Source organism: Primulina eburnea, chromosome 10 (assembly GCF_022965805.1).
Source record: "Primulina eburnea isolate SZY01 chromosome 10, ASM2296580v1, whole genome shotgun sequence".
NCBI classification, from domain to species: Eukaryota; Viridiplantae; Streptophyta; class Magnoliopsida; order Lamiales; family Gesneriaceae; genus Primulina; species Primulina eburnea.
Genome location: NC_133110.1, coordinates 36353984 through 36373816, shown reverse-complemented (window position 1 = coordinate 36373816; position 19833 = coordinate 36353984). Strand labels below are relative to the sequence as shown.

Here is a 19833-nt window from a genome sequence, read left to right as displayed (position 1 = left end):
ATTAGTATTGAAGAGAAGTAAGGACAACATAAAACTTGATTTATCAGAGTAGCGCAGCGGTAGCGTGGATTTTTGGAATATTAGAATTAAGAATCTAAACTTTTGGATTATTGAGGATTAGCGAATTTCGGGGACGAAATTCAAATTAAGGGGGATAGATTGTGAAGTCCCGAAAATTTTAAGTCCATATGAACCACGTGCGTGCAAGTTATTAAAATCCTTATGTATTTTATTAAATGATTTTAATGCATACTTTCATTTAATTTATGAAATTTATTATTTTAATTATTCATGTTTATTTAATGTATGTTAAAATGTTCTTGAGTTTATGTTTCAGGCGATTATTCGAGGCGGTATCAAGGAAAGGAGACCGGGATGTTTTTTTAGTAATTTTAATGGAGACAAATTATTGTAAGATAAGATTTAAGTATTTTAAATGATTTATTTAATTCTTAGTATTTTAAAAGTCTAGTTTAATTATTATATGATATTATAATTTTAAAACTTTTATGGATTAGTAATTTGTGTATTTTAGTTATTTTTTTAAGCAAAATGATTAGTAAGTTAGTAGTCCTTAATTAGTAAGTTAATTATTAATTTAAACCTTAACTATAATTACCTAATAATTGACTATTTTCTACACACATGTATTATTCATTTTATTCTTAGTCAAACACATTACCCATTTGTTCTCCTAATGCACACATAAACATATTCAAATATTTAATTTAAACTTACACACACTCACACCTTACATACATACATATACACGTATACTATATATACACATCAAACAAAATATATATTTCAATCCAACTTTTGACTAAGGGAAAGAAATGTTTCTAAAACACTTCCCTATCAATTCTTGTCTCCATTTCCTTCCTTTTTCCCTTTCCTTTAAACAATCGTACAATCTCTGAAAATTTCCAGCATCATTTCATTGAGGTTATTTAAAGAAAATCGAGCTACGTTCGTCCCGGATCGTCTATCGCTCCGTCTCCGCTTCGGTATCGTCGTTACGGTATTTTAAATATCAAAAGGCATGTATATTCTGTTCTTGATGCATCGATCTTGTCATATTATGCGTTGTGTTGTTATTTATGCGAAAATTATATGTGCGATGCGTAGAAGTTTGAGCAATCACGTCTAGATCAAGTTTGAAACAAATTTTGGATTACCAAATTCACGTTTTTGCTGTTCTGTAAAATACTGCGATTTTCGGTACATATTTTGAGAAAACTTTCAACTACAAAAACGTATATCTTTTTGATACGTTCGATTTGATATAAAATTCGAGTTATTTGGATTAAAAACGAGTGAGTTATGGTGTTTTTAGTATGACTGCTCAAATTAGATCCGAAAATTCCTGTTTTGAAGTTCTTTCGCAAACTGCGATTTTTCTGTAAATATTTTGAGAAAACTTTCAACTACAAAAACGTAGATCTTTTCGATACGTTCGATTTGATATAAAATTCGAGTTATTTGGATTAAAAACGAGTGAGTTATGGTGTTTTTAGTATGACTGCTCAAATTAGATCCGAAAATTTCTGTCTTGATGTTCTTTCGAAAACTGCAATTTTTCGGTACATATTTTGAGAAAACTTTCAACTACAAAAACGTAGATATTTTTGATAGATTTGATATAAAATTCGAGTTATTTGGATTAAAAACGAGTGAGTTATGATGTTTTTCGTATGACTGCTCAAATCGTGTTTCAAGAAAGTTATGAATTTTAATGTGTTCTTGAAGTTTTTATGTTGCAGCCTTTGTTGGGGATTGATGGGTGATCGTTGCTGCATATAAGAAAGTTAGTAATGATGTTTAGAGTATTTTTGAGGTTTCGATTCATGTCGTTAAGAGCTTGAATTATTAAGATGTCGTAAGAAATTAACTTTAATATAAATGACAATATTTTGGGTCGTATGAATTGTAGGGTGATTATAAAAGTTTAGTTCATTGTTATGGTGTCCTAGAATGGTCTCATAGTGATGAATCTTGATGCCTTATGTGTTAATTGGGAGAGTAGACATGTCGCAAAATTTTCATAAAATAATTCGTCGAACAGAGCGGACACGGACCTGGACACAGAGGTAGGCACGGTGTCCGTGCCTTCTTTTTTCATCACAACAATTTTTAAGCGCACGGACACGGACCATGATACGGACCTAGGGACGGGGTCCGTGTACCTTCAGATTTTAGGTATATTCTTTTATTATTTAAGGTTTGATTTGAGGTTTTATACCATGGTTTAATATGATGTTTTACAGGGTTATGTCATGGGAAATTATAGAATGTTCTAAGAATTTATTTAGCTTGGGATTAAGCATGACATTTACGTTTAAGTTGTACAAGTTAAGTTTATGTATTCATATTAGTATGTTGCAGCAACGACCCGATTGACATCCAACGAATCCCTCAATGCAAAGTAAGTATGTATGACGTGCAAAGAAAATATTTGAAGTTTTTGAGGTATGCTAAATGTCTTGTGACCAAAAGTGAATGGGTTTGGAAGTCGGTGAACGTGGCCGAGGACCTCTCCACCCCGTTAAATTATGAACGGGTTTGAAGTTAGGATTGGAAAGCGTTAAATTATGAACGGAGACCAATCCGCCCGTTAAATTATGAACGAGTTTGATCGTGGTTTTGAAGCGTTAAATTATGAACGTGGATCAACTGGCCTGTTAAATTATGAACAGGGATCTCATGTATGTGGCAGTGGATACGTCCCTGTCAGCCCAGTACTGTGGTTTGTCTGATCAGATATTTATTATGTTATGAGTCACTTGCTTTGAAACATCCTCTACGCAAAATGATGAAGTTGAGTATGTTGAAGTATGAAACCATGTTTAAAGAAAAGTTTATGTGATGGCACGTCATATTATGTATGCATGTATGTTCAAAGTTTATGCAAAGCTCAAGTTTATGAAAGTTCAAGTTATTATGCAATTTCAAGTTTCAAAGTATGTATGTTCAAGTTCAAAGAAGTTTATGAGAGTTCAAAGCTATTATGAAAGTTTAAGTTTATCAAGAGTTCAAGTTTATTACGCAAAGTTTAAGTTTCAAGTATATATGTTATATTTTGAAGTTGTATGGGGTTTTATTATGTAATACTCGTTATTCCCAGTTTATACGTGTTGAGTCTTTAGACTCACTAGACTTGATCGATGCAGGTGAGTATGTTGAGGAGGAGACAGGAGGTGGCGATCAAGGGGCAGGTTTGGACTGATCAGAAGGCTAAACCCGAGGACCACTATGTTTATGTTTTATGAAAACTTTAAAATATTATGTTTTTATGTTGGATGTGAGATGATTTGAAATAAGTACTTTGTTGGAAAATATTAGTTGGGAATGTTGATTTTAATATTATTAAGTTAAATGACAAGTGACGACCGTATGAAATTTTATGTTTAAGAAAATTTTTACTTTTTCCGCAAATTTTGAAGTAGTAAAAGTACGGTACGTTACAGTATACCAACGATGGCTTATATGATAACAATTTCTTCACTTGGGTTGATTCTTGCTCCGTCCTCCCTTGGCTTCCCAATCTTTCTCATTATGCCCTAGTCCAAAAATGACCTTGACTGTTTTCTGGGGTATCAGGGTGTATTATCCGTGCACGACAATATTAGATGCACCAATCCCACTTTCAATTCAACCTTTTCTGCATGAAGGAAATAAAGCCTGCATACCTTCTAAAAAGAGTGATTAATTGGGTGGCTTTGGTCCAAAAGACGGTGGTTTTTAAAATTTTCTATTGAAAATAAAAAAGCCCGTGTGAGGATTCTTTAAGTTTTATATCGAAAATAAAAAAAATAAAAGGGTTTATTATATTCATTGTTATTTTTTAACAGAAAGATAACATTGCGAAAAAAATACTATTTTAAAAAATTGTTGTTCTAAAAACACATTAACAATATGAGAAGAATATGTTTGCATGTGTAATGTAACAATCATATTTGCGGCTATAGTGGATCAAATCAGAAATTTATAAGCCTCGAATATGCCTATGATGCCGACGACTTATAATCGGTTATAGATTTGGAATAAGGTATCGGGTTCGAAATTCAATTATAACAAACATCTTCCCTAACTTTAAAAAGATTTATATGACAATCAATTTTCAATGTCAGGCAAGTACGTACAAGCTTGGCGATTATAACTCGCTGAAAATATATAAGGTACGTTTTAAAACTGATGGATCTCGTATGTATTGATAAATGTTCAACGTTAGGTACACCGTTGGAGTAATGTTTTAAAATTAGCATTTCATTTTCTCATTATAACATGCATTTGATGATTTAAGTAAATTATTGCAAGTCGAAATTTTCGGGAAAGTACTTGTTTCATTCCCGTTCTGGTACGTACATTATTACAAATTTACAAACATATATATATGTTCTTGATTTTTCACGAGAAGCGAATAGAAATAAAGATTAATCAACAAATAAATTTAGATAACACTTTTCCTTTTCTTTTTTAGGCATAATCAAGACTTTAAATCTTGATTTGATGGCCTTGATGATATTTAATTTGGTAAGCCAGCAGCTAATCTTGCTCTTAATTCCTTTCTCAATATCTTCCCCGATGGAGATACGGGAATCGAGTCTATGAAAAACACCCGGTTTAATCTCTTGTAAAACACCACCTGCCCAAAATAATCCGGGAAAAAGATTTTTTCATCGTGTAATTAAAATAAATACCATATTATAAATTCTATTTTCAAAAATGTTGGAAATGGACTTTATATTAATCACCTGATCTGAGACATATTTCTTGATTTTCTCCTCGGTGACCGTGGATCCACTTGATCGGACAACAAATGCAACCGGAACTTCCCCCGCTTGTTCATCTTGCATGCTGCAATATCATGCAAATATATAGATTTATTATGACGACATATACAAACTTTGGGAAAGAAGTCGTTGTAATTAACTCACGAGACGACAGCCGCGGCGGAGACGGAAGGATGGTTGAGGAGAAGGGCTTCTAATTCCGCGGGAGCCACTTGGAATCCTTTGTATTTGATTAGCTCCTTCAATCGGTCGACTATGAATATTTCGTCATCGTCGTCGATGAACCCTATATCACCGGTGTGTAGCCAACCTTCTTTGTCTATTGTATTTTCAGTTGCCACTGGATCATTCAGATAGCCTGAAAAATTAAATATTTCATGAGCTATTTATTGCACTAAACATAAATATAATTTTTAAATCCCATAAAAATATTGTCTTAATATTTAATGTCCTAATTAATCATATAACATTCTTGTTAGGTGTATAAGTTGTGGGTGAAAATAATCAATTGTGACAACTGATAAATCCTTGTGGGTGAAGCTGGTCACCAACTCCACGTGTATATATATATATATATACATATATATATATATATATACATACATATATATATATATATATATGAAAATTAATCAATTAATTGATTAAAGTTGGACACACGTATTGATATGAAAATTTTATTATGTACCTTTCATGATTTGGTCTCCTCTGATGCAAATTTCTCCGGGCTGGTTACGCCCCAACGACGCACCAGTTTCGGTGTCGACGATTTTCATCTCGGCGTTTATGACCACAGTCCCGCATGCACCGGACTTGATCTCGAATGGCTGCTTCGCGAATGCTAAACACATCGAAAGCACCGGCCCGGCTTCCGTCATTCCATAACCCTACATTAAAATTATTGGCATTTTAATCCACTATATATACCTCTCCAATTTATTTATTTTTTTCATCATTAAATTTAAGAACATGATCGAGGTCTAATAGTCCATCTTACACCAATCAATTCTCCAAATTTGAGACGATGTCTCATATTCGACACCCAATTGTAACAAACATGGAAGAAATAAATATTAATTGCAAAAAAAATTGAGAAAATATCATGTTCCAAGAAGGCTTTGTTTGATTAACGTGTGAATAATCAAAGTCAACTAATGTGATAGCAATATGAGAACCAATTCACGCGACATGGATGCATCCATCGTACAAGCGATGGGCATATTTAATCATTTTCTCATATTAAATTAAAAACGATAAAAATATATTCTTTTAATTTAATCATTAATGCAGTTTTTGGAAGCTCGTAATTGTACTTTATTTTGACCTTAATTGCCTGCGATTAACTTAATTATCGTTGAAGTTTAGCTAAGGACGTAATTCATTATTAAATTAACTACAAATTTAGAAGTTTCAGAAAGTTAAATATAAAATTCTAAAAGATGGCAAGTGCTGTGACGTGGTCAGATTTAATTTGGAATAACTCAGTTGTCTGAGATATTGCGCGTCTACGAAAATCATATAATTAATTAATTATTAACTCGCATATGTTCGGGTTCGACATTCAAATATATCAAGCAACATAATTGTATTTAAATTAGTTCCATGAATGAAATAATCATTTTCCATAGTCAAATTTTTTTTGGGTGTACATTAAATATTTTAAAATAAAATTCTTAAATAATAAAATGAAATTTAATAATTACCTGGCCAACTGTTGCATTAGGAAACTTGGCCCTGGCAGCATCCTCGAGCTCCTTCCCCAGTGGTGCCGCCCCAGACATCACCATTCTCACAGATGAAAGGTCATACTTGTGGACGACCGGGCTCTTGGCGATAGCCAGAACAATAGGCGGAACGAAGGGCCCGATGGTCACTTTATATTTCTGTATCAGCTCCAAAACTGAGATTATCTCAAACTTCTGCATGATCAGGATCGCCGCCCCGACCCGCAACCCGCAAAGCAGGACGGAATTCAACGAGTATATGTGAAACATGGGCAGGACACACAGCATCACGTCTTCGCTGTGAATGTACAGGTTAGGGTTTTCACCATCAACCTGCTGCGCAACACTGGTGACCAACCCCTTGTGCGTGAGCATCACGCCCTTGGGAAGCCCAGTCGTCCCCGAGGAATATGGCAGAGCCACCACGTCGTCCGGGTGGATCTTCGCAGCGGGAATGTCCCTCTCATCCGCTGAAGTCAGCTCGGAGAAGCTGAGACACCACTCGACCGGCGGTTCGTCAATGCACATAACCTTCACGCCGTTGTCCAACGCGTATCCCTCGACTTTCGCGACGTGACCAGCTTGTGTTATGATGATCTTGGCTTTGGACGCCTTGGCTTGTTTCACCACCTCGGCAGGGGTAAATAAGGGATTCGCCATGGTCGTTATGGCGCCGATGTGGGAAGAACCTAGGAAGACGAACACATATTCGGTCGAGTTGGGGAGGAGGAGCATGATGACATCGCCTTGTTGGATCCCGAGTTTGCTCAGGCCGCTCGCGACCTTTCTCGACATCAGCTCGACTTCCTCGTACGTGTAAACTTCCCCGGTCGGACCATTTATGAGACATGGCCTCGTACTATGTTTGGATATGTTTTCGAAACAATAAGAATGCAAAGGGAGGTGTTTCGGTATGTAGATATCGGGGAGTTTCGATCGGAATATTATATCTTCTTCCTTGGATATTAGATCCATTTCCATTATTTAGTGAAAGAAAGATGATGAAAAATTAGGGGTATCGACTTTTTTTTTAGTTGTAGAATACCCTAAAAACGAATGTTGAGTGTTAGGAGTATAAATATGAAAAAAGTTTAATTTGGTGAGGGTTGGTGAAGGGTAGGGAGTTTACTTGATTAAGGGTTTTCGTGTAATTAAGGGTGAATCAATTAAAGAGATCATCGTCGATATCGCTTTTTAAGCATAAATTATAAACTTTTAGCTTTTTAATTTGCTGTTGTTGATTTGATTTGAAAATTGATTTTTTAGGAAATAGATTTCTATATAAAATTTAACTTTTATTTATTTTAAAATATATATATATATACATATAATCCCCTCATTGTTCTCACATGATGAAAGAACGTGTGGTGGGGTTGGTAGGAAATATTGGGAGGTTTGGGTGGAGGTTGGGTCCATGGAGGTAGGTAATATGGAGATGTTTTCGATAGCTTGACTTTAAAAATTTTAATAAATAAATGAAATAAAAATTAATTTATTTTTTCCACGTAGCATTTACTTCACCAAGACCACGGCGGAAGACGGGAAAGGACAAATTTTTTTTTTATACCCATTCGTGAAACGACGACGTTTCTACGAGCCGCGACGTTACGATGATGTCGTGCTTACGTCGGCCTTGGACTAATTCATAACGCGGTTGGTGACTGTGTTTATTGAGGTAAAATTAAGAAACAATATATAGTATGTCTGAACTTTTTGACCCATTAATAAGATTGTAACAAAAAAATTCACTGAATTTAAATTTATTTTAAATATTTTAAAAAATAACGTTTACCCACCTTTTACATTTAAAAAAATAAAAATGAGTAGATCTCTTATGAGACGGTTTCACAATCTTTATCAGTGAGACGAGTCAACACTACCGATATTCACATTAAAAAGTAATACTCTTAGCATAAAAAATAATATTTTTTCATAGATGACTCAAATAAGATATTTGTCTCACAAAATACGACCCGTGAGACAGTCGCACACAAGTTTTTGCGGGAAAAAAATTGCTCCGGTTTTCTAAAAGACTTCACTATATAAACGTGTTTTTTTCCTAAATAATAAACAAAAAAAACTCTCTCTTATGTATTAAAAATACATAGTTCAAGATAATTATTTTTAATAACAAAACATACCTTGAGTATGGTGAGAAAAAAATTCTCTGAAGGAATTTCAGAACCACCGAAATTAAATTTTAATATTCCATTTGTCCGAAATTGAACATCACATTGATATATATTCAACAAGGAAATTTTATCAAATTTTGAAATGTAGTTTTGAACAATCAAAAAAAATTGTCTTTATCTTTTAATAATATCAAAAAAAAAATACAATAAAAATAAATACTTGAATTATCAATAAGTTTGACCGTATAATCATAGAAATATTACATTATTAACTAAAATAGAAATGAAGATAGCAAGGTATATAATCTTTATTCACCTCTCTCCTTTAGAGGAGGAACATCTTCGATCACCTTCTCTTGTCCCTTGGGGTAAAAAATTCTCCGGCCGTCCCGAATCCACCATGAAGCATCACCCTTTCCGGCCGCCACCACGGAAACCTGGTTCTTCTTTTCATCTCTATTTAAATTTAGTGGACTGGAACAAGGTGAAATTTTTTAAGAATATTTTGTTGATTGATTGATCATATTATAATAACTAGCAACATAAGCACACACATTAAGTATATAATGTTTAAATATTTATTTAAAATTTAAATATGTTGTTAAAAAATTATCTGGCTATGTACTTCTCTGGGATAAGAATCATTTTGAAAAATGAGGTAGATAATTTCAAGATGTTGAAAAAAAAGAAAATTCCATGAAGTTAGTTTGTGAGTTTGTGGCATTGATGTGGGGTTTGGAGGTTAAGAAGTATGCATGTGGATTTTTAGGACTAATTTGTGTATGTATGCCAAGTGTCTTAACTTAATTTTTTAGTTAAAAATTCATGTAATTGTAATTTTTAGAGAAGGAAATTTAGTAAGATCACTTAAAAGACCAATAATTTTTTTCCAAGAGGTTGAGGATGTAAGGATATGGAAATGTGTTATAATATTAACCACAACCATTTTCCAGATCCCAAAGCAACGGTGAGATTTAGATCATCTGACATTAAAATCTCAAGTTCGAAACTCAATTGTAACAACAAAAAAAAAACAACTCACTGATTAAAACAATTGCACTAAAAATCCAAATTATTATCAGGTTTTTAAATTCGAATCGATCCGATTATTTTTTTTATGTTTTTTAAAAATAATATTTAAACTAAAACAAAATTAACATAAAGAATTTTTTTTTATTAGTATGCTGATTGAATAAAACAATTAGGTAGGTTGTAAGGATAATCAGAATAAGACACCACCAATCAGCCAAATTACATTGGGCTGACTATTCGGGTTGGACTAGATCAAATTTTAAGCCTAGTCCAAAAATAGAGCCCATTTGAACGGTCCAATTTCCAGTCTTTAGCCTAAGCCCATTTAAAAGTGCTAGCTCGCGCAAGAATCTCTTCCCGTCGAGGTTTTTGCCGCTTCTGTAGCTCTTCTCCTTCAAAACACTGCAGCGGAAATCGAAACTCGAGAGAAAGAACGCGAAAAAAACGGTGAGAAAAAGCTCGAAAGAGGTGAGAAATGGTGAGGCTAACGGCGGATTTGATTTGGAAAAGCCCCCACTTTTTCAACGCCATTCGGGAGCGAGAACTAGATCTCCGAGGTGTTTCACTCTCTCTGGAATTGTGTATGATTTGTCTATATTCTTGATGTATGGGCTACTCTTGCAGTTTATTTGATTCGTGTTTTGTTTTCGACAGGAAACAAAATGGCTGTTATTGAAAACATTGGTGCCACTGAGGTTAATTTTTCTTCTATTACGTCTCATTGTAGCTTTCTTTGCACAAGCCTTTTGCTTTAAGCTGAATGTTCAGTTTTTTTGGCACCAAATATCTGTTCTAGTTTTGAAAGTTTTGATGGGTTTTTGTGTTATTAGCTGTTTTCAAAATTTACTGTAGTTTGTGTTGGTTATTTGTTCTTTGTTAGTTATTTTTTGGGTTAATTTAAAACTGCAGGACCAATTTGACACCATTGATTTATCTGACAACGAGATTGTTAAGCTCGAGAATTTTCCCCAATTAAGTCGGCTCGGTACTTTGCTGTTGAACAACAATAGAATTACTCGAATCAATCCCAATCTTGGAGGTGAGGTTTAAACTGAAAATGACTCAAATTTCCTGCGGAAAAAAGTATGCATGACTTGTTTCTTAACTATTTGTTGGCTTAAAAATTTGCAGAGTTTTTACCCAAATTGCACACCTTGGTACTGACTAACAATAGGTTAACTAACCTGGTTGAAATAGACCCACTTGTATCGCTCCCAAAGCTGCAGTTCCTTAGTCTGCTCGACAATAGCATTACGAAGAAACCAAATTACCGTTTGTATGTTATCCACAAGTTGAAGTCTCTACGTGTGTTGGATTTCAGGAAAGTCAAAGAAAAGGTTAGATTTTGTATTTTCAGAGCCTTCTTTATTCTGTTTGGACTGATTATTAAATCTTGATCAAGTCAGGAGTAGTGTGAAGAACATTTCCTATCCTAATAAACCCTCTTCTCTGATTACAGTTATCTACTTTCTTCTTTATGATCTGTATTTGCTTGCGAGTTGCATTGTTTACCACTTCTTCAAAAGCTAATTATGTATTCATAATATTTTACTCCATTTTGGATAACTATGGAGCAATCCCTTTCCACTGCTGTGCTTTGCTAAAGTCTGTCTCTGCAATATTACAGGAGCGAGTTGAAGCCAATAAATTATTTGCGTCCAAAGAAGCTGAAGAAGAGGCCAAAATGGAATCAGCAAAGACAGTTGTACCTGATGAGATTCCAACCACCCAAGATGTTGCAAAAGAGGACCAAGCTCATAAACCAGTTGCTCCTACTCCGGAACAAATTTTGGCTATTAAGGTACATTTTTTTTCCTACAGTTTTCGTTTTATCGTCTTCCTATTTTATGATCAATATGAAAAGCATGGTAGTGGTTCCATGTTCATGGCAACAAAAGTGCCAATAAGAAGAAGATAAGATAGGTTGCTATTACTAATTTCCTTCAATCTCTCAAATAGTTTTGATTGAAAAATTGATTATTGAAGAGAGAAGGAGAAGATTCAGTTTCTTGGTGTAAAAGAAAGGGATATGAATTTGATATGACGAGACAGAAGTTAATGTTCTGTTCTGCCTTCGAGTTTGGGGTTTTGACTGATGGAAAGAAAATTTTCGAGCATTCTTCTGTTTTCTTCTCTCTTAGCCTATCATGCTCCCAGTGTTCTTATTAAGTCAATCCTGGCAGTACCTAATCTCTGGTATTGCTTTAATGCATGCACCTCCAGCTGGCTTTTTAATTTTCTCATCTATCATTGCAGGCTGCCATTGTGAATTCTCAAACTCTTGAGGAGGTGGCAAGGCTTGAACAGGTGTGGTAAAAATTGATGCATTGGAAAACAATTCTCTTCTTCTGCTGGACGCAAGAGGGTCCATAATTTCATTTTTTTCTCAATGATTTTGTGATGATTTTTCAGGCGCTAAAGTCAGGCCAGCTTCCAGCTGATTTGAATTTCAGTGAGAGTAACAGTTTGCCTAAAAAAGGAAGTGCCCAACCGGATAATATGATAGCTGATGGAAAAGAGGCAATTGACGAGCCCAAAGACAAGGAATCCGAGCAGAAAGAGGATGGGCCTGCAGAAATGGAAGAGGTAATATGAATAGCTGAATGTTGCTGTTTATTGTTTTTTATATTCCTTTCTGTTTTTAGCCTCTGGTCTTGTGGCTGTTTTGGCATAACTATTTTTGCGAGGAAATGGAATTTATTCTTCCGACTGGAAAAAAAAAACTCTTTGTATGAAGACTCTACGATAGGTGGATATGAAACTATATTTGATATATTTTCAAGACAATCTAATCTTCAAATTCATTATCTTGAGATTGAATCTATATGATTGCTTTGCCGAATTTTCCGTCATCGGCACAAGGCTTTAACATCTTTTATCTTTGGTTATCTTACCAGGAATGAACTCTTACTCCTCTGTCAGTGTACAATGCTTATCATGAATTGAGACCAGAATGGTGTTATAGGTACTTTTTGCTTCTGAAATTTGTCTTTGTAGTACTCATCGGAGAGACATTAAAGAACCGACGACACGTGAAGTCAGTCGCCCGGTTGGATCGAAGCCTTGTGCTATATATCTCACGATGATATTTCAGCAAAAAACCTCTCGTGTTAAGGGATATTTTCAAATGAGTTTCCATACTAAATTCTTGTTGAAATTTTGTTGTTCAGGGGACTGACTATATTCTCAAACTTTCTTTTATGTGGGTTGATCGAAAAAGGGTTTTGACAGTATCGATGGGCTGTTTCTGGTTTAGCCCATCAATGAATACGCCCATTTAATAGAGTTTATTTATTGTCCCAACTCATATATTTTACCAAAATATATAAATATATACCATACAAATTTGGACTTATATATATAACGATAAAATAAATAACATATCATTTAATTTTAGGATGAAAACGAAAATTATGAAAGATATAATATAAAAATGAAAATAAATATATTTAAATTGCATCAAACAACTTTCATCGATCAATTTATTTAAAAAACTAACTAATACTCGTTCTTTGAACAAAGAAATAATATAAGTTATGACTCATGAATACTTGTAACTTAGGTTTGGAGTAGTTCTTTTGAGATACGGTTTTATTAATATTTATCTGTGAGACTGATTAATCCTATCGATATCACAATAAAAAGTAATATTATTAGGTTATTGGGATGACTTAAATAAAATATCTGTCTCACAAAATATAATCCATGAGATTGTCTCACATAAGTTTTTGTTCTTAGGTTCTTGGGTATTTTGACAAAAGTGAACAAAATTTAAAATTTTTGGTTGATGACCATCTATGCATTGGGTCAACTTTGGATGTAATTTAGTATTTTATAAATCAAATTATTTAGTTAAATTGTACTAAGCAAACTTTGCGTAACAGACTTGACCATTATAATGTCGGCAAAAAGACAAACTCGTGATAATTTGGTCAAGATACCTCACGAGGACTCATTATTATTAGTCTAAATGAGGTGAGATTACTTAACTTTTTGGAATGTGAAAAATAAATGTTGGGAGCTTAATAATTGGGATTGCGTAATTAAATGATGCTAATCAAAGATCACTCCGCCATTAGCAAACCCAAACAGTGTGCTCTTACTTTTCCAGTACGCGGATTCAACGGGGGTGGACCAGTAAACAAAGAACTAAAAATCGTCGGTTCAAACACAAAATAATCGTCAAACTTGACCTTAGATTGGATAATATTTCTGACGAAATGCTTCTACCCACAATTATATAGACTTTTTTTTAATTTTTCTGTTGTCCCAACTATATAATTCTTATTAGCAATTTTTTACACATTTTAACTAAATATTGGAAATTATTCAACATATTTTTGAATAAACTAAATAAAGACAAAACTGGAAGTTTGCTTGCAAGCTTTTATTTTCCAATGGTTTTCCTCAATGTGTCTGAAAAAAAAAACAAATCTATATATTTTTAGAATATATTTATTGTAAGACAATTTCACGAACATGTATCTATGAGATAAGTCGATATATGACTTATTTAGAGTGAAAAATAGTAATTTTGGCTATTGATATTTATTTATTTAATGGTGTGGAACGAGAAGGTAAGTGACAAGAAACTCCCTCAATTGGACGAGTTCTTTTTCTATGTTGTTTTTAAAGAAATTTTTATTTTTCAAAACGGATTCAAATCACATAACAGTGTTTGGGAATTGACCATTAATTTGTGGCAGCCAGTTGCTGGAAACTATGTGCACCAAATTTATCAGATAGTCCACGTTATACGTTATATTTTGAGTAGTTTTTGTGAATATTTACCTGTGAGACATATCAATTCTACCGACAATAAAAATTAATATTTTTTTATACATGGCCCAAATAAGAGATTCATCTCACAAAATACGTCTCGTGATACCGTCTCACACAAGTTTTTGTCTTATATTTTACATCAATGTTTAAAATCTGAGACAAAATTTGAATTCGCTATTCAATTGTAACAAACTCATAAAAAAACATTTTGAATTATTTATAATGTTGATAAATATATACAAACATGCTTTTGCTTAAACTGATAAATAAAATATAATTTAGTTATTTAATAATGTTATAAAATCTTTAATTTTCATATATGAGAATTGACATGTTAATTATATATATATATATATATTTAAAAAAAATTGGTCGGATACACCTGTAACAGGACAAATTTTGTACCTACTCTTGAGAAATACATTTTGAAAATAGCTGACGGGCCCTACTTAGATGTCGAACATGGAAATCTAAATTCATAATATTGAAATAATAAATAATTATTACTATTATGGTACGACGACTCTTTGATTGATGCTTTGATAAACGATATTTCCGACAAGAAGTTACAGATACACTAACTCATGCTAATAAGTCAACATTCTCCCATATAAAATTGAAAGCAACAAAATAATTTTTTGAAATAAATAAAATTTAAGAAATTTTTATAAGTTAAAAGATACAAATCTTGCTCATTCAATGAAAATTTCGAAGATCAAAATTTACAAAAATCTATTTTTGACGGCTATCTATTTTGTAACTTATTCACCTAAACAAACAGTTTCATGATCTCACTCAATTAACAATTAAACTAATTTCCATTTCTTTCATTATATTGAATCAACTTATGAACTCTTTTATAAGTATTTTTTGATCTACATCAAATTAAACTTCTTAAATTCAATTTCTTGAACTTTGACTATCTCAACGAGAACACATAATCTTATATTTATGTGATCCTCAATGGTTCATAGATACAGCTAGATGTAAGTTCACATCTCTATTTGATTCATAATAGTTTCGAGCTTACCCTAATTAGTATCATTCTTTTCATAACACTTTGATTAAGAATGTCAGAATTCATTTCTGATTGCACTCATCAGATATAGGTAAGAGCATCTAGTAACATCACCTCATTATCCTCTAAATATAACTGATATGCCTGCAGAAACCTTAAGTTATGGTTAGTGTACTGTACGGTTCCTTCAATTCATATATCACAATCGAATCAACAAATATTGGTATATCGAGAGTTGAATATAAATTCGATAACTATGTGATGTATTTTTGAGTGATAATAATGACATAATATGTGTAACTGAGGAAACACATTTCCAAAATGCACATGTCTTACTTTGGTCAGAGATTTTTTGCACTACTAACTCATCAGATCATATAGAATATCTTCAACCTAGGAAAAAGGTGAATCCCCGACTACAATGTGTTTGATCATACACCCAACCTCGCTACTTGGTGACCCTCAATGGAATCGAAGTGCATACATGTCTTACTCTGGCCAGATATTTCTTGCATTATTAACTCATCAGATCACATATGATATCTTCACTGTATGCAAATGATGTATCTCCAACTACAAGGCATTTTCTCCTACGTATTTCGAAACTACATTCAATCTCGTCATCTGATGACCCTCAATAGAATCAAAGGGCATATTATTATGTAGAGTCTCTACATTGTCCCGGGTCAAAGGACCAATATTATAAACCATAACCGCTAACTATTTCACTCGAAAAACAATAACCACTTAGATAGTTCGAGTGAGAGTTCAATGAATCATCAAATGATCACGCATCTATATGACTGAACATCTCCACACCCTTACCGATGAAACGTGAGGTTACATCACAAATGCTAGTATTAAGCTCAAGCTATCTTTATTCTAATTTTAAGCGACTGAGTCAACTAGGAAAATGTTTAAAATATATGATAAACTTCCTAATGAGTTTTCATGATCTTACGTTGAAAGACAAATCTCATGGTTCTTATTAAATATTCAAGAATTTTATCTATGAAACTTGCATAAATATACAAATAAAATAAATGTCATAACTAGATAAAACAATAAAAAATTATTAAAATAAAAATTGTTTATACATTTGAGACAATAAAAATCAAGCAAAAAGTTGTCTCACTCGACAACTACTCTAACAGTTTATCAAACATAAAACAACTTCGTTATATTAGTAATAAAGAATTCAAGCAAAAAATAAAATCCAAACTTTATCGGTGTATGTTAATTTGAATTAATGATGAAAAATATAAGTAGTAAGAGTCAAGTAAGAATCATTCTCCTTATATCATCTTTATTTTACACATGCAATGTATATGTATATCTTATCTTCTAGTATATATATATGTATATATATACATATTCGGACAAATGTATTCAGTAGGAGCATGCCTATTTACTTTATCTATTTAATTTAATCGATGAAAAGGATGCATGTCAACTGATGAAAATGAAATTAGGGAGAAAACAATTCTTCAGTCAATTTCGGCAACTGACGCAATTTTATCGTACAGCGACAAAATCTAAAATGTTGAAACGATTTGATTAAAAAACAGAAACCCTATAATAATTAATTATATATCTTTTCAAAAATATACATTCTAACATTAAAAAATTACAAAAAGTCGAGACAATTTCACGTGTCAATTTTGTGAAACAAATCTCTCATTCAAACCATTCCATAAATTTTTTTTATGAAAATACTTAAATTGAATTGACCCATTTCATATAAATATATCTGTAAGAACGTGACACCTACTCAATTAATTATTCGTACATAACATATACATATTATAGTAACTATAATATATACATACATATAAATAGCAAAAACGTTGATAATTTATGCGTTCATTTATGATAAATTACCTGAATTTTTTTTTAAAAAAAAATTCACCGTTCGTTCAACAATTTACACACAATTATACATTCTGATAGATTATTTATTTTTTAAAGTCCAAAAGATTGACTATATAAATTGACACAAATAATAGTATTACTACATGTTTTTTTTTTTAATGAAAATACATTAAAAAGGTAAAAAGATGTTCAGTACAAGTACACTGGGCATACCCAGGAGAAATCGAAGAGAGCGCAATCATAATACACAATATCACTAAACATCAACCACTAGAAGGAGAAACAAACAACACATCTGAAATACGATGATTACATCGAGAAATCCATATAGTCTATGCTATTCGGGATGCTTCTCATAACATGAATCTTAATCTAGATGATCACTTTTTCACTATTATGCGTCTCATTATAAAAAACCAATCTATTCCTTAAGCACCAAATGTGATAGATTGTAGCTGCAAGTGCCACACACATCATCTTATTCATTCTCGAGCTTCCCCGGTAAACCCCCCTGAACGCCGATAGGACAGTAGTAGGAGATCCCATTAACTCAGTCATACCTAACCAAGATCGAATAGAATTCCAGATTGTGGCAGATAGCTTGCACTCGAAGAACAAATGATTAATCGATTCGTCGGATGCATTGCAAAGTACACACGCTTTATCAGTAAGGTATCCTAACCTGTCGCGAGTGAGCAGCTTCCGATGCGCAAATAGCCACAAAATGAACTTGTGTTTCGGTAGAATGCACTGCTTAGATATAAGTGGTTTCCAAGGCCATCTAGCCCATCTACCAACGAAGAAATCATACGCACCTGATAAGCCCTTATCACCACCAAACCACTTGCACATTCCAAAACCGAAGCTTGCGTAGTACCATGCGCTGCCAGTATTTCATCACGAATGGTAATAATCTGTTTAATGAGTGGCGAATGATCTTTACACCACTCCCAACTCCAAATATCTGATGAACTGCTATACACCTGATTAACCCACTTTATCCATAGGCAATCTTTCTTGATATGAATATTCCATAGAGTTTTTGCTAGCAAAGCTTTGTTCCATGCCTTGAGATTCTTCAACCCGAATCCACCCGCATCAATTGGTTTGCAAAGAGTGATCCATGCGATTGGGGGATGTTTGGTTGGCCAAATAAAACTTCGACACATCGAGTATATACTATCAATAACACAACTGGGTAGGGGCAAGGAAGACAACCAATAACACGCAACACCTTGAACAACAGACCTGATAAGCTCAAGTTTCCCGGCATATGATAGAGACTGCCGAGGCCAAGATGTGATCTTATTCGAGATTGCAGCCACAAGCATGCTATAATCCGCAGCACGAAGGTGCTTGGAAGCAAGCGGAACACCCAGATAACGGAAGGGGAGTCCCCCGAGGGCAAAGCCAGTAACATCAAGTATCTCCTGTCTCACAGCATCCGACACACTTTATGCGTCGAAGTGCTTTCCCGTAAGTTAAAGCAGATGTCTAGCGATACACATTTTGGTTTCCATACTAAGTGTCGTAACTTAGGTATCACTCATTTAGCTTATGCGGATGATTTACTACATGTTGAATTTATGAAAGAGGGAAAAACAAGGACACACGTATTGCTCTCCAATGGAGAAGAATGCTTCAAGTATCTATTATTGATGTGTGTATAACTAACAGAAAACTACCCTATTTATATACAAGAGTAAAAGTGTTATTCCAAAGTGCACTTCTATAAATTAAAACACAACTTTAACACTCCCCCTCAAGCTTGAAATAGGTTCACCATTCCAAGCTTGAACAACAGATTTTTATGTTGAGTTTTGCTCAAAGCCTTGGTAAACAAATCTGCTGGTTGTTCTTCAGTTTTGACGTGCGAAGTCTTGACTAACCCGTTACGTATCTTTTCTCGAACTAGATGACAATCAATCTCTATATGTTTCGTTCTTTCGTGATACATTGGATTCGCTGCGATGTGTAAAGCCACAGTGCTGTCACAATGCAACGTTACTGGAAGAGTTAACTCTAACCCCATATCAGTTAGAATACCGACCAACCAGACTACTTCACACGTCGTGTTGGCCATTGCTCTGTACTCCACCTCAGCTGAAGACCTCGAGACAGTCGCTTGTTTCTTAGTTTTCCACGAAACTAAAGATCCTCCCAGCTTAATGCAATATCCAGTTATGGATCTTCTGGTCATGGGACAAGTTCCCCAATCAGAGTCACAATATGCTGTCAACGAAAAAGAGCGTCGTGCCGAGAGTAGAATTCCCCTGCCAGGTGCAGACTTTATATATCGCAACACTCTTAATGCTGCCTCTAAATGCGATGTCTTAGGATTGTTCATAAATTGACTTAATGTCTGTACAGCAAAGCAAATGTCAGGCCTTGTCACTGTAAGATATATAAGTCGACCAACTAATCTTCGATATGCACTAGCATCGGGTAACAGAGGATCGACACTAGTATCTTGCCCTGCA

At 33.8% G+C, this 19833-nt stretch overlaps 2 protein-coding genes across 2 annotated transcripts; one reads left to right on the top strand and one right to left on the bottom strand.

Moving 5' to 3' along the window:
- Window positions 1-4467: 4467 nt before the first annotated feature.
- On the bottom strand, window positions 4468-7634 carry LOC140803409 (4-coumarate--CoA ligase 2-like). The gene is made up of 5 exons (XM_073159279.1): window positions 6497-7634; window positions 5482-5680; window positions 4938-5151; window positions 4755-4857; window positions 4468-4645 (listed from the first exon to the last, which is right to left on the bottom strand). Exons 1-5 carry the CDS (start codon window positions 7496-7498, stop codon window positions 4526-4528), a joined length of 1638 nt encoding a protein of 545 aa, XP_073015380.1. The 5' UTR covers window positions 7499-7634; the 3' UTR covers window positions 4468-4525.
- A 2377-nt stretch (window positions 7635-10011) lies between these two features.
- On the top strand, window positions 10012-12977 carry LOC140803408 (U2 small nuclear ribonucleoprotein A'-like). The gene is made up of 8 exons (XM_073159278.1): window positions 10012-10238; window positions 10336-10376; window positions 10591-10720; window positions 10813-11018; window positions 11309-11482; window positions 11938-11988; window positions 12094-12267; window positions 12579-12977. Exons 1-8 carry the CDS (start codon window positions 10157-10159, stop codon window positions 12582-12584), a joined length of 864 nt encoding a protein of 287 aa, XP_073015379.1. The 5' UTR covers window positions 10012-10156; the 3' UTR covers window positions 12585-12977.
- The last annotated feature ends 6856 nt before the right edge of the window (window positions 12978-19833 follow it).

Bases quoted from the DNA above. Each gene is read 5' to 3' on its own strand.
- LOC140803409 (XM_073159279.1), bottom strand. From the start codon at position 7,498: ATGGAAATGGATCTAATATCCAAGGAAGAAGATATAATATTCCGATCG. The intron at 5,152-5,481 runs GTACATAATAAA...TTAATTTTTCAG, and splicing joins AGGAGACCAAATCATGAAAG to GCTATCTGAATGATCCAGTG. The intron at 4,646-4,754 runs GTGATTAATATA...TATTTTGGGCAG, and splicing joins AGAAATATGTCTCAGATCAG to GTGGTGTTTTACAAGAGATT.
- LOC140803408 (XM_073159278.1), top strand. From the start codon at position 10,157: ATGGTGAGGCTAACGGCGGATTTGATTTGGAAAAGCCCCCACTTTTTC. The intron at 10,239-10,335 runs GTGTTTCACTCT...TGTTTTCGACAG, and splicing joins GCGAGAACTAGATCTCCGAG to GAAACAAAATGGCTGTTATT. The intron at 10,721-10,812 runs GTGAGGTTTAAA...AAAAATTTGCAG, and splicing joins AATCAATCCCAATCTTGGAG to AGTTTTTACCCAAATTGCAC.